This window comes from Ammospiza nelsoni, chromosome 1 (assembly GCF_027579445.1).
Source record: "Ammospiza nelsoni isolate bAmmNel1 chromosome 1, bAmmNel1.pri, whole genome shotgun sequence".
NCBI classification, from domain to species: domain Eukaryota; kingdom Metazoa; phylum Chordata; class Aves; order Passeriformes; family Passerellidae; genus Ammospiza; species Ammospiza nelsoni.
This window is the reverse complement of record NC_080633.1, coordinates 4,472,045-4,487,759: the sequence shown is the minus strand read 5'-3', so window position 1 is coordinate 4,487,759 and position 15,715 is coordinate 4,472,045. Positions and strand designations below refer to the sequence as shown.

The 15,715-nt window shown below is 42.7% G+C and overlaps 1 protein-coding gene across 2 annotated transcripts in view; it reads right to left on the bottom strand.

The window, feature by feature from the left end:
• Positions 1 to 4,236: 4,236 nt before the first annotated feature.
• Positions 4,237 to 15,715, bottom strand: part of CRHR2 (corticotropin releasing hormone receptor 2) — a 151,614-nt gene continuing 140,135 nt past the window's right edge. For both annotated transcript variants that reach the window (XM_059473246.1, XM_059473256.1), the window contains one exon: positions 4,237 to 5,412. In XM_059473246.1, coding sequence (XP_059329229.1) covers positions 5,272 to 5,412 — 141 coding nt within the window. In that variant the 3' untranslated portion in view covers positions 4,237 to 5,271. The remainder of the gene's footprint in view (positions 5,413 to 15,715) is intronic.

The following is a 15,715-nucleotide window of genomic DNA, read 5'->3' as shown; positions in this document are numbered from 1 at the left end:
ATGAGTCTGAGGGTGGTCAGAGCATGGCCTGTCCCTTCACAACTCCTCTCTGCCCAGCCTCCTGCCCCACGCTGTCCTGAGTGACTCCATCTCTGCATTCAAAACCCATTTTCCACCCCAGAGCCATTTGGGGTGGAAACACGACCCTGTCTCACTGCAGAGCACATCCCTGGGGTGTGATGCTGTGCTGGAAGCTGGAGCTGTGGATTCCACACCCCCTGCTCAGGCCCCAGTGTCAGAGACATCTTTTATGAAAAATCCTTTCCTTAGGATTTTTCCTCCTGAGAAGATGTGAGGCCTCAAGAACAAAATGTAAACATTGATTATCTGCTGCTGTGGAATGCAACAGGGGCATCTGTGATTGGTCTCATGTTGGTCATTTCTAATTAATGGCCAATCACAGTCAGCTGGCTCAGACAGAAAGTCCAAGACACAAGCCTTTGTTATCATTCTTTCTTTTTCTATTCTTAGCCAGCCTTCTTATGAGAACCTTTCTTCTATTCTTTTAGTACAGTTTTAATGTAATATATATCATAAAATAATAAATCAGCCTTCTGAAACATGGAATCAGATCCTCATCTCTTCCCTCATCCTGGGACCCCTGTGAACTCCATCACACTCCAATCCCTGGCTGTCCTGCACATGTTCAGTGATGGAACCCAAACTCAACCCTAAATTCTACAAATCCCAGTAACTGCAGCACAGCTGGCTCCACTGCAAGCTGGAACTGGGCATTTACTGCAAAGGAGGAGGGGGAAAAAAAAGATTTAAATAGTGTCAGAGGGAGGCAATTAGCCCAGCTCCAAAGTCAGCTTGCACTTGTGCCCCAGCCAGTTGGCACACACACGATCTGCGGTGCTCAGCACTGCAAACATTTTCCTGGAAGAGCTTTGGAGACTCTTGTTTCAAGCACTTGAGTGCTCATAGTTGTTCATTTCCATAATGACTCACTGCACACGAGCAGCTTTGTTTTCCTCCTGCACAGTAAGTTATAAATCCAGAGAAATTTGATCCACTTTCTCCAAATGCACAGGGGGCCGTGGACACACGTGTGCATGAGCACACACACAGACACACACGTGCACAGATGCTGCCAGTGCAACAGACCCACCACCACTTTCCTGGCACTGCTGAGCTGAGACTGTTCCTGCTGATTCAAGAGCTACATCTGAATCACCCCAGACTTGTGCCACAAATGATTGTTTTGTTGAAAGGGACACACGGCTTTAAAAGGCATCGCAAAGTAAAGAGGAGAGTTTCCCCTAAAGAGAGTGACTTTATTCATCTTTGCCTTCCTGCCAGGAGACAGCAAAGGAAGAAGCTTCTTTTGAAGAGAGGAGAGATGAGCATGTTTCCAAAGCCTCTGAGGTGCACAGGGAAAAAAGGCAGCAGCCAGACCTTGATCATGTTCATTCTTCTCTTGTCTCAGAGGCATGGCTGACATTACCAGTACTTGGAGGATGGCATAAAAATCCAGGTTGTAAGGCACCTCAGGAGTCTCCAGTCCAAATCCCCTACTCACAGCAGGTTCAGAATGTTGCTCAGGGCTTTATCCATTTGGGTCTTGAAAAATCCTCAAAGAATCTCACCCTCACTGGGAAACCTCTGCCACTGCTTAACTGTCTTTATGAGGAAAAACTTTCTCCTTTCTCCATCTTATCTGGCCCTTTTTTGTTACTGTTTGCTTGTTCCTCCTGCCTCAAACCACTGTGAAGGGCTTGGGTCTGTCAGCAACCTTGAGGTACTGGCAGGCTGTTGGTAGCTCCACCCAAAATTCTTTCCTCATTTTGAATCAGCTCCTTTTGCATCTCTGCATATGGAGAGTGCTCCACACCTGAGCATCTTGGTGTTCCTGTGGCTGATCTTGCTTTAGTTTATGAATATCTCCTGTACTGGGGTCACCAATCTGGGCACAGCATCTGGCTGTGGGCTAAGGAGTGCAAAGTGGAATAATAATTTCCTTCAAAACACCCCAGAGCTTTGCTGCCAGGTCACAGGCCTGGTTTGGGTTGATTTCAGCACCCATGAGCTCCCTGGGTGCTTTTCCACACTGCTGCTCCTCTGCCAAGTCCTCACCTGGCCAAGGAACTCCCCTTTGCTGCCCAAGACATCTGGGGAACATCTCAGCAGCTCTGCTCACGGGTATCCTGGATGATCACAAAACCTTTAATTCACTGTTGAAAGGCAAGATCAACATCACTCAGTGCAAATTCAGAAATGTTTATTTGTTTTCTTGGCATGAGGGTGTGTGGATCACCTCCAGCATTTTTATGAAGGGCTACCCCGGGAAAATGGAAGTTCTTGCTTATCTGTTTTGCTCCCAGGTGTTTTCTCCTGGGCTGATTTCCAGAGAGCTAAATTCAAATTAATCAATTTCTGAGCAGCCCATGCCTTGGGATGGCAGCAGCAGCTACTTTGGTTATTGTTCCCAGGAAAGGTGAGCATTTTTTGTCATCCGGCTTGGATGTGCCAAATGCTGTCGGTGACAGATGTTAGCTGTCCACCTCTGGGACCAGACATGCAGCAGAGACAGGAGCAGCACCACTGCTGTCAGGAGAGTGAACTGTGAACTTCTTCCAAGGTCCTGTGGGTGAGAGCTTGCAGAGCTGGAAAGGTTATTTTAATTTTCTTCAAGCTGCACAATTTCCTTGGGTAGGTACAAAGTGCAGTGGGAGATCAGCCACCTGACTTACTGAGACACAAACCAAATTTAACTGTCTTCACCTATTTACTGTCTTAAATGTTCAGGGAATATTATTGTAAGTGAAACTAGGGGCATTGCAGCAATAGCCCAGAACACTAGCACAAAGTGGGTGCCCTGGCACTGATATATTCCAGTGGCTCACTGAGGTGAACTCCAAAGGACCCCAGAGTTAACCATTAGTTCACTGCTTCAGCTGCCAAATTTCTTCTCTACTCAGACCTGCTCCATGTCTGCTACACTCCTGCCAGCACCAACAACCTGCAGTTTCTGACAGAATCTGCTGTACTGCAAATCCCTTTTTCATCCCAGCAGGGCCCAGAGCCAGAGCAGGCACAGAGATACTCACTGTACATATTTCTAACCTGTGCATGTGTCCCTCCCTTCAAACACAAGATGCCAGGGGCTGTGCATTGCTGCTGTAAGAAATAAAAGCACTGACCCAGTCCTTGTCACCATCACATTTTCCGGAAAAATCCCTTTGCCAGGATTTCTCTCCTGGGAAGGTGAGAAGCCTCAGAGGAAAAGGAAAACAATTCTTATCTCATTTGCTTCTCCTGTGTTTTGCTGCTTTGGAATGTGTTTGGAGATTGTTTACCCACAGGTGATTGATTAGTTTCGTATGAATTGTTTTCACTTATTGGCCAATCAATACCAAGCTGTGTTGGAACTCTGGAAGGAGTCACAAGTTTTCATTATTATCTTTTTAGACTTCTGTCTCTATCCTTTCTGTATTCTTTAGTATAATATATAATTTAGTATTCTTTTATATAATATAGATCATAAAATAATAAATTAGCCTTCTAAGAACACGGAGTCAGATTCAATATTCCTCCTTTCATCAGGGGTCTCAGAAAATACAACAGGTCCTCTCTCATCAGGCACTCAAATCTCCTTCCCTCTTCCCTCCTTCCCTCTGTTATCTCTTCGAAGCACACGAATCCAAATGAGTTAGGAGAAGGAAAAGTTACAAAATGTTGTTTATTTAAATTTGCTGTTCATTGCCAGCAAGCTCAAAGTTGAATATGACTGAGCTGATAGGACAGACAACCCCCTCCCTCCCCAACCCCCCGTAAGCAGGGGATTTATAACAATGTTTTCCAAGAGATTTTCCAGCCTCTGAAAACTAGAGCAACCATAAATCTGGAGGTTTAAATCAAGCTCGTGCTGATAAGTCCTATAAAACATCTGAAGAAAACTCAGAGTAAGCTTGATAAAAGTGGAAACAGCAAATTACTCCAGCTCCGTTGAGATGCAGGTGATGGAGAAGGTATAACACAACATTTTTCTTACTGCTGTGGCAAAGCCCAGTGGAGAGAGTGCAGAGGGACAGGGATCCAGTACAAAACCATGAGCTGAGAAGGGAGGCAATTCTTCTTGCATTTAAATGCCCCCATGTCAGGATTTTATCACGAGGTTGTTCTTCTTCTTGGCTCACTATATCAAACAGGATTTCCTTCCCTGATTTTAGCTGCAAAACCACTCTCAAGACAGATGTTCTCTTCTTTTCCAGAGTTAAAGAAAACGATGCCTGGTTTTATTGAAACCAACCAAGAGTAGTGTTTATTATTGAAAATATACAGTTTTCTTGAACATCACATAAAAAGCCTGGTAGATACAACTGCTCTAGTTCAAAATGCTCAATAGATACTTTGTGCAGCACGTAGCATTATCCTCGGAACACAAACATCCTCTTCTCATCCTTATTATCTTTACAGTGCTTCCCTTTTGTGGTTTTTTAAACCCAGAAGAGCTGTCCTTCCCCACCCTAATGCTCTGAGCTGAAAACAAACCACTTTCCAAAGACTTTCCACTTATGCTGTGCTTGGAAGCGTGGGGCTAAGAGGAATGAGAGTATTTTCTAGAGCTACTTAGAGCTACTCCTGTCCTTTGAAAATCTGTGTGAGAGCAGGGCATGGTGCTCACCAGGCAAAGTGCCCTGTGCGGAACAGTCCAGCGATGCCCTGACAATTCCCAGTCTGTCTCCACGAGAGAAATGGGGAAGGCGGATAAATTCAGGCTTTTCACACCTTTTCACCTTTCAGACGCTCTTTTTCTTGCTGCTACAAGTTCTCAAATGAAGTTTTGCACAGAAGAAACTTTTTTACAAAGAAAACAAGAAAGGGATGGGCTATTATACACCAAAACTGTTGAAATCATTGGGAACCAATGTACAGGGTGAGATGGGCAGTGTGTTCAAAACAGTTTGTTCACCACAATACAAAAGGGGGAATAAAAACAAAAAAAAAAAAAGAAAGGAAGGTGAAAAAAAATTTTGATTATTCCTGCCAGTGTGCTGTTCTAGACTTTGCATTGTGAACTTCCAAAGGATGCAGTCAGGGTCGAACCTGTTCCTTCTTTGAATCCGTTTTACCACCACCAGCTCCAAGAGGCTTTTCCCTGGTTGCCTCCAAGCAGCATCGCGGACGAAACAGGACGGGCCCCTCACTGGAAAGAGATCAGTGGGGCCAAAGGAGCAGAGTTTAGTTTGCAGGAAGGGCTCTGGGGTGGAGACAGGAGAGCTCTGAAGGCCACGGGGTGGTGGTGGTGGTGGTGGTGGTGGTGGGAGGTCAGACGGCCGCGGTCTGTTTGATGCTGTGGAAGCTGATGCGCGTGGGCGACGTGGGGATGGACATGGCCCGTGCCACGCGCACCCGCAGTGAGTGGTGGTCCTGCCAGCGGTGCCACCTCTTCCTGGCAGCAGAACGCACCTGGGGAGCAACACAGGGGACAAGGTCAAGGCACAATTTCAGGTTTAATTTCATAAATTCAGAATTATGCGCCCGTTATTTCACCCGCAGCGAGTGGTGGTCCTGCCAGCGGTGCCACCTCTTCCTGGCAGCAGAACGCACCTGGGGAACAACACAGGGGACAAAAAAAGCTATAGCACAGTGGAAGAGTAAAAGAAAAAGAGAATGCAAAATATCAACTATCAAACATGGCTGTTAATCTCTGTAAGAGCAGCCTCCTCTATTTATTAAGCATTTCTAGAGTCAAGACCATGTCCCAGAATCAGCATTAGCACATTTATGACCTGAAATTGCCCAGGGATGCTCCGGGCTGTCATCAGTGGTTAGAGCTCCACAAGGAGCCCTGGGAACACAAATTATCAGCCTCGCCTCCGTGAAACTTTAGTTGCTTGAGAGGACCAAAATTTCCCCTGCTCTGAGCACAGAGCTGGGTGCCTGTGTTGACCCTTGGTCTGTCTTTTTCTTGCAAGCAGGTCCTTTTTCAGAATTATTCTTTTCAGCTCTTTCTGCTATGTGTAAAGTCAATAATCCCAGTTTCTAAGCTGTGGTCAAATCAGGTTTGCCAATATTATTTGTGCCTACAGAGTGTGGGCACTGCTTTGGAAGAGTCAAGAAAAAGGATTTGGATAATGGGATGAAAGGAAATCAGTGGGGGACTTTTTCTCTTCTGACTGGATCACCTAACCAGGGACTTGTCAAACTTTTAGATATTAAATAAAAAGTACTGTTAAAAACCTCTATTTCCCCCTCCTCCACAGCAGAATAACAAAATAAATGAAAGAGATGGAGAGAAGGATGAAAACATTTAGAGAAGGTTTTCTGTTGACAAAACAGATAGCAACTTTGTGCTCTATTACCTGTGCTAGATACCGGCTGATGGCTAACTTCTTGCAGCCATAAAATGCAAGAAATTGAATTTGCAAGAAACTGCATTTCAACTAGAATTGGACTGAGGAAAGAGTCTTGAGTAACATTAAAAATAAGATTTTGGAAGAAATGTCAGGTATCATTAGGAGAGAGGAAGAAGTTTTGATCCACTTACACAGAACAAAGGGGACGATTCACCTGGAGCTTTTGGATGCAATAATACTAAAACATACTAAAATAGAATATATATATAATATATATAAAAAGATAATATATATATTATATTATTTACTATATAATAAATATATTTAATAGTATATATTATATATATATATATATAGAGATATCTATCTATCTATCTATCTATATATAGATATAATTTTTTATATATAATAATATACTAAAATATAATAGTTCTGTAGGTGTCTGGTAAGAAGAGTAGGAATTAATGAGCTGCCACAGCAATAGAAGCTGGAATTAAGTCTATTGGGATGTCACCACCCTCTGTCCCCAGGGGACATCCCTCACCTGGAAGTGTCAACAAGTGAGGGCCAGAAGGACAGCAGGTCCTCTCTTGTTAGAACCCTAACTGCTGAAAATTTTAACCTTTATGTACTAACAAACACTAACCCCCCAAAAGAACACTACATTTAATCTAAAGCCATAGAGAAAATGTCCAAAATTACATAATAAAACTAAAAAGATAAGTGTGTACTTTAAATAAAAGTATATAATATCACATAATAAAAAACTTAAAGTTTAAAATTTTAAAATATGATTATATATATATGAAACAAAATAAAAGTTTTAAAACGTAAACTAATCCTTCTTCTTCACCTTCTTCTTTATGAGTTTTAGTAGTATTATATAATTAAATAAAAAATTCCCCATTACAAACCATGAGTAATGAATTATTAGGTTAAAAATAAAAACAATTTAAATATTCCTAAACAATTTATCTTTAAAAATGTTATTAAAAAAGATGCAACTCCATTTTTAATTTATTAGTGCTATAGAACTCACAGCTTATAAAACTATAATATAAATAAAACTAATAAATCCAAACAAAAAATCCTATCTCACACATTTAATCCCAACATTAACACACAAAAAAATCTGTATCTATATATCTATATCTATATCTGTATCAACACTCTCTGTCTGTTGAAAAGTCACAGAATACCAGAATGGTTTGGGTTGGAAGGGACCTTAAAAATAATTTCATTTCACTCCTTCCACTGTCCCAGGCTGCTCCCAGCCCTGCCCAGCCTGGCCTTGGGCACTGCCAGGGATCCAGGGGCAGCCACAGCTGCTCTGGGCACCTGTGCCAGGGCCTGCCCATCCTCACAGGGAAGAATTTCTTCCTCACATCTCATCTGTATATTTATGCTGTTCAGTAATGTAACTGATTAGGTTCTTGCTCAGCTCAAATGCCACTTTTTATTCCCAGAAATCCTGATAAGAAGGCCAATTAATTAAATGAGTAACATTTACATAGATCTTGAAGGACTTTAAAAAAGACTGATTTTTTTTCTCTGAAAACACGTTGCAGTGGTGAATTCAACAACTTCCACCTACATTTAAGCACCTTTTTTGCTGTGTTCCAGATCCTTGTTCTACAGTTGAAGGTGACTGGAAAATAACTTTGGACTTTCTGCAAATTGTGGAAGGAACTGTCATGAATTTTGAATGGATCTTTTTGCAAGCTACAGATGGACAAGAGGGACTTTCAAGCAATGTCCAGACCAGCAAAATGGATCTTTAAATTTCACGGCACTGGTCTCACTGTGCCTGACTCTGCAGTGAAATTAATTTTCATGAGATTTTTGAAGTCCTGACCTCTCCCTGTAGAGACTCAGTAAGGCCTAAGGTATTGGCAACACCTCATCAAAAAGAGACAATTAAAATAGGTCTCATTTGTGTGAATCACTGCCCATAAATGAAGCTGAAGGTGAGAAGCTCAGCTGGTTATGTGCATGTATTGGGTGTTTAAGATTTGAGGGGTGGGAAAATCCCATCCATTACTTAACAGAACTTAAAGAAATGTAAGGTGATGCCTTAAATGGTACTTTGAAAGTTTTCCAGATGTCAGGGTGTTCTTGTGCTGGTGTTTGCACGGTCCCCAGGATGAGGGAAGAGATGAGAATCTTGATTCCATGTTTCAGATGGCTGATTTATTATTTTATTATATATATTATATTAAAAGAAAATTATATATTAAAAATATACTAAAAGAAAGAGAAAGGAGACCTCAGAAGGCTACCAAAGAAAGGAATGATATTAAAATCTTGTGACTGCTCAGAGTCCTGACAGAGCTGGACCTGTGACTGGTCATTAATTAGAAACAACCACATGAGACCAATCACAGATGCACCTGCCACATTCCACAGCAGCAGATAATCAATGTTTACATTTTGTTTCGGAGGCCTCTCAGCTTCTCAGGAGAAAAAATCCTGGCAAAAGGATTTTTCATAAAATATGTCTGTGACAGCTCTTCAGGGAGGAGGGATGGCAAATGCTGTATTTAATAGCAAATGTTGTGCTGGTCAAACCTCTCCAGGTCCTTGGAAGGATTTAGCACAAAATGGTTTGAAGCAAAGAAGTAGAGTGGCCTCAGCACAGAGACCCCAGGGCTGACACACCTGAGACCTCCAGGTGAGGAGTTCTGATGCTCCCAGAGAGACAGGACTGTCTTTATCCATGTTTTATAAATCAAATTCATCACTGAGCAACTGCACCTGTGCAAGGCTCCCACAGGCCCAGCCCCTCAGGCCAAGGGTGCTCATGTTACCATCACACAAAATATTGAACTGAACGCCCCCATGAAGATGCCATTATCAGGATTGAATCCTCCTGAGGTCAGGAAGGGATGTTGTCAAAACAACCTGCAAGGCTCAAAGGAAACAAAAACAAAGCTTGGGCACAATGTTGGGTTTTGTTTCAACAGGTACCCTACCTCACGCCACTATTTATATAACTTTGTTATGCTTTTTTTCCTGCCTAAAAAATTATCCTGCTTAATTGGATTGGTCTGCAATCCCTTTTTTTTTTTTCCTCAGGGTCTTTGGCAGCAATTCTTTACAATCTGGGGATATTTTCACAGCACGTGCCAGCCTGGGATGTCAAAGTTTATTTGTAAGGTCACAGCAGTGCAATTTCGGTATCACAAATAACAGTCCAAGAAGCTGCAGTAATTCTGACTAGTCACAAAGACTTGCCACACGTTTTTGTGTGGAAACAAATGCTGCTCCTTTCTTCTGGGCCACAAAGGACCAGAACTGCCCAGAGCAGAGGGAGGCCAGGGGTGCACCCAGCCCACCCCAATCCCCCCCGTTTTGTTGTGGGGTGCTCTGGAGTCACCCTCACATCTGCAGTGGTCTAATGAGGAGGAAAATGGGATGGGGGAGGACCCTCAGGGCAAAGGGAATTAAACTTCAGCCCTCCAGTCCACCTCCATATTTGTATTTATTGAGTGATTTTAAGGAATGCTTAACACACATCCTTTGGGCTTGGGATGAATAATGTGGAGCCTGCCTGGGCTGATGGGCAGGGGATGAGGAACCATCTCAGGGCTGACTCAGAGCTGGCAGCTCTAATGGACAGCCTCCCAAGATGATCAGATCAAAGGAAGACACTTTGAGCTTAATAGGTTTTGAAAGACAGATGATGCTTGGCTAAAGGGTCAACAGAAAAAAAAAAAATTAAACATATTTATCTTTGCCTTGCACCTTGTTGTGAGAATAATTTACAGTGGCATCTGATCTATTCCTCTCTGATGATGTTTTCTCTCCAAACCAGCTAATTGCATTTTAAATGTCAAGTCATGGATGATTATTGATATTGGTCAGATAATACTGAGTCTGAGTCCTGAGCTAAGAATTCAGGCTCTGAAAGGATATTTTCAGACTCAGGTCTGGCTGGTTATGTATCCATCCAGGACATGGATAGAAATGAAGGACAGGCACCTTAATATGGACACAGAACTCATGAATTACAGAATAATTAAAGTATTCTATAATTATTCTATAACTCATGAATTACAGAATAATTATAGAATAATTATTTATAGAATAAATAATTAGGATGTCCCTTAATTATTCTATAATAATTATAGAATAATTAAGGGACATCAGAAGGCCTCTGGTCCTGTGCCATGATCAGAGCAGATCCAGCACAGTGGTTTTATCCACTTTTGAAATGATGTCAGGGTCTTAGCAAGTAATTTTGATCACAAACAAGGACAGGGATCTCAAAACACCTTTGAGCCTCTCTTCCAGGGCTTAAACATCTTCACTCTTGTATTTTTCTTCCCTTTTTAATCAGGATTTGCCTTGTTCCCTTCATTCAGCTTCAGAGTGGAGCTTGTTTTTCCTCGAGCAGCCCCTCCTCAAGCACCATCCCTTTGCAGATGTAGGTTGGTCTCAAACCCTGTCACCTCCATTCCCAAGCTCCTGCTCTGGGATGGCTGTGCTGGGCTCTCCCATCATGGCTGGAAAGGTTTGCAAGGATCACTGAATTCCCAAGCTCCTGCTCTGGGATCTCCCATCATGGCTGGAAAGGTTTGCAAGGATCACTGAATTCCCAAGCTCCTGCTCTGGGATCTCCCATCATGGCTGGAAAGGTTTGCAAGGATCACTGAATTCCCATTTCCATTCCCAAGCTCCTGCTCTGGGATGACTGTGCTGGGCTCTCCCATCATGGCTGGAAAGGTTTGCAAGGATCACTGAATTCCCATTCCCATTCCCATTCCCAGGCTCCTGCTCTGGGATGGCTGTGCTGGGCTCTCCCATCATGGCTGGAAAGGTTTGCAAGGATCCCTGAAGGATCTGGTGGCAACTGGAACTGGCATGAAGCACCTGATAACAAGGAGAAGTGATCTCTGGAGCAGGGATTGCTACTCCTCTGTTTATCCTCTGGTTGCCATAATCACTGCTGAGGTAGCAGGAGTGGTGTATAAAATGGAAAGGAAATAAAGTGTATAAAAGGAAATAAAGTGTTTAATATTCCAGCCCTATTTGGAATATGAAACACTTTAAATGCACTCTTTGTCTCCCTCTGAAATACTTTATCTCAGGAGAAAACCATCACTGTTAAAGTGTGGCTAAAAGGCAGACATGACACCAGTAAGGGAACTGGATGGAGGATCCATCTTCCTTTAAAGAAACTTTGTCTGGAATGAGCCAAAGGGAGAAGAGAAATGCTGGGAGTGCTGTGCCCATCCTCTCCTGTGGATACTGACAGTTTGGTCAGAGAGAGAAACAGAAAAACTTTCCCAGGAATTGTTCTGGGGAGTTTTAAGAAGGCTGAGAGAAAGAATTAAAACAATCTTGCAGCTGGTGTTTTGAACAGTTGTTTTCTCCTAAGATGTTCACCAAAGGGTGTTTCCTTAATTAGCCAATCATCCTAATATCCCATCTAAACCTGCTTTCTTTCAGTTTGAAGCCATTCCCCCTTCTCCTGTCACTACATGCTCTTGTAAAGTCTATCTATCTTTGCTCCAAAAAATCTCTGTTCTAAACGCTTTTATTTTTTTAAATCCAGTGTTACCTGAAATGAATTTCAGTCTTGTGATCTGTGAGTTGACTGAAAAAAACGTGAGGAGCATCTTGTTTTTTTGCAGTCATTGAAAGAGAAGTTCACAAGCTGCATTCCCTCCTCTGAAGTGGCATTCAACACAAATGCATACAGATTTTTCATTATGCCAATTTTCATAACACCTCGACTTCTCAGAAACCTCTCATTGTCAATTTTCTTGGAAGTCCAGAGATGCTCTTTTCCATTTGGATTAAATGCAATTTGCATATTTTTGCCCTCTAGTGTTTCTCTCTGTCCAAAAAATGTAACTTTTTTTTCCATAAAATCTCTAAACAAATTAATGAGTCAAGTGCCAAGGGCCCCTTGTGCCCACCCATGGCACACACACTTCATTTAAAACAGCTTCAGACCTTTTCAGAAGCTATAAGACATAAAAAGCTGCAAGCTTTTAATCTGAACTGCTTCTCCTCCACAGATTCACTGCAATAATTTGTCTATAAAGGCTTGGAAAGAGGGAACAGAGCTGGGGAAGGGTCTGGAGCACAAATGTGATGAGAATGAGCTGGGAAAGGGGCTCAGCTGGAGAAAAGGAGGCTCAGGGGGGACCTTGTGGCTCTGCACAGCTCCTGACAGGAGGGGACAGCCAGGGGGGATTTTGGGCTCTGCCCCCAAGTCAGAAACAACAGGACAAGAGGAAACGGCCTCAAATTGCAGCAGGGGAGGTTGAGATTGGATATTTGGAATAATTTCTTCACTGAAAGGGGGGTCAGGCATTGAAAAGGGCTGACAAAGTGGTGGAATCCCCATCCCTGGAAGTGTTCAAAAGCTGTGGATGGGGACGTGCTTTGGTGGGGGCTTGGCAGTGTGAAGTGAATGGCTGAACTTGATTATCTCAGATTGGTTCTTTGATTTACTGATTTTTTAATCTTCAGCTGAGGGGCCTGACAGCCTCTCTCATGCAGCCAACAAAGCCTGAAATTATTTCAGCTTCACAGTCCAGGAGCTGTGTGTGGCACTGTGTTCTGTGGAAATGAGGGCAGGGGAGGTGGCTGCATGCCCAGGTCAAATGTCCACTCAAAAATGAAGGAAATAAAATCAAACTGTTTGAAATTCTTTGTATGGGCTGAATTTTAAAGCTTCACTTTCTCCCTCCAGTGCTGCCGCATTTGTGAGACCAAATCACTGAAAATCAGGACATTTTGTGGTGGCATCAGGGGTTACCAAGGTGTCATTTTTGGGTTAGATCTCGAGGCATGTTTGTTTAAATCAACAGAAGTCACAGAGGAAAAACTCTCAACTGTTTCATTTTCCAAACTTCACAGACAGAACTCTGACAAAGGGACAGAAACTTCCCAGAACAGAATCCCTGAATCCCAAAATATCTCAGCTTGGAAGGGATCCATACGGATCATCAAGTCCAGCCCTTGCCAGCTCTGTAGGCAAACTCTTCTCTGGAACAGCCTCTCACATCCTGAGTGTTTTTAAGATGCTGATTTGGATTTTTAAACCCAGTTTTACTTGTACAGAGGTTTTGGAGCTCCACAGACTGCACTGCTCAGATATGGTGGGGACTGGACATACAGCATAAAGCTACCAGAGCCAGGAGAATTTTCCTCTTTATTTTTCAGTCCATTCGGGTTTGTCAGGACACATGCTTCCATTTCCTGTGGCTCTATCTATCTTCCATTTCCTGTGGCTCTATCAAAATGCAGCCTTAAGTAATATTTCTGCATTTTGCTCAGATTCCAGTAACTGCTATTAATGCTTTCCCTGTACCCAAACCAAGTGATTTTCACATCAGATTGAGAAATACTCTCAACATTTACTAAATCTCACTGCAAAATCTCTACGTGCACTTTAAAACACCAGCAGTAAATTCATTGCACAATTTCCTTTCCTCACAAGGGACTGGGGTTAATTGTAGGCTCTCCTTATTCTGAGAACATTAAAATCCAGCACAACTGTGCAAAGGCTGACAGGGAAGGAATTTTGCAGGGGTCCCTCAGTGGCTGATGTTGAAAACAACATCACCTCTGTTCTTTTAGTTCCCATTATTCTCCTTCTTCCTCAAAAATACTTCCTGATGAGAAAACTCAGTGAAATCACACACTGAGCCTCAGGAGAAAAACCCAAATCAGGGTTTTTAATGTGGTTCCCTAGGGAGTAGAACATCCCTACAGCCATTCTTTCACACCTGAGGAACCCACCGTGGTGTTTCCTCTGTCTTCCACTAAATCCAGCAGCTTTTAGTCCAGCAGCAAAAGGAAACACATAAATTGTGAAGGGACAAGCTCCCCACACATGAAGCACTCATTGAAGATCTTAAGAAGGGACTTTTGGGGTTTTTTTGAGGGAAATCCATAATTTTTGAGCTCTACTACAGACAGCTACTGGCAGTTTGTAAGTGCCCAGCAGGATGTGCATCAAATATGGGACAGGATAGATGGAGCTGAGATCACAGCATTATTAAAGCTTAAATTGATGGATTTTCCAGGCTTTTTGCTTGTGTCATCATTCAGAGCAAGCCTGGCACTGGGGGGGATGAGTAAGCTGATAAAGACCTTTACATGCATTTAAGGAACCCAGCTCTGCTGTAACTGGAAAACCTGAATCATTTAAAACCTTCTGAGACAGCAAATTATCAAGCCATCCACCAGAGCCAGGAACATCAGGCTCACTGAAGAGATACTAACAAGGCTTCAGTGATTTCTATGAAACTTTCAGGCTGCTCCTCACAGGTTATTTTTACCTTTTTTGAGCAAAATCTGGTATTTTATGGGCATTGAGTGGCATTGCCTTCATCACCACTTCTAGTAGGGATGCCTGGTTGGGAGCAGCTCAGCTTCTAAAATAGTGCACTGTGAAATGCAAATTTGTGTTCTGGACAATGTGATTACACACCCAGAAAGCTCTGAAAATTCACTGGGTTTGCTGCTTCCTTCAGTGCTGTGCAAAACTGAGGCTAGAACAGAACAGGAAATTTTATCCTGTTAAAGCTTTATGATATTTCAAAAAAACATTCTCACAGCACATTAAGACGAGCCCAAAGTTTTTTCACAGTTTTAAAATAGACAATATTTAATATTTGGGAGGTTTGGACTTATGGTTGACCTCAAAGAAGCAGTCAGAGAGTTGCCATGGTTTAGTCACTCAAGTGGAAGTTGCACATTATGTCAAAAAAGGCTACAGGGAAGATTTCCCTCCCAAATTCAGGTTTTGTGGGTGCCCACATGGCCGCAGGGTGTCTGGGCATGCATTGGAGAGCCAGCCCAGGCTGGAGCTGCTCAGGTGAGCAGATGGAGGTGCCTGCTGTAAACCAAGCTGATGAAAAGCTCAAAAAGGAAAAAGGTTGTATTGGCTCGCTTGAATTACTGACACAGAGCCCTCTGAGAAGCCCCATTGGATCCCACCTGGCTTTCCACTTCCCAGTCAGGTAAGTGTGGCATTCACATTCTCTGAAAAATCCCTTCACCCAGGATTTTCCCCCGGGAAGCTGAGAAGCCTCAGAGAAAAGGAAACCAATTCTTATCTCATTTGCTTCTCCTGTGTTGTGCTCATGTGGAATGTGTTTGGAGATTGTTTACCCACAGGTGATTGTTCCATTGGATTCTGCTGTGAGTTGTTTTCACTCTTTGGCCAATCAGGGCCAAGCTGTGTCAGGACTCTGGAAAGAGTCACAAGTTTTCATTATTAGCTTTTTCGCCTTCTTAAAGTATCTTTTCTGTATTCTTTATTATAGTATGGTATTCTTTAATATAATATAGTATCATAAAATAATAAATTAGCCTTCTGAGAACATGGAGTCAGATTCATCATTCCTGCAAATGCAATAGATGAGAATCTTCTCCAGATCCTGCATCAG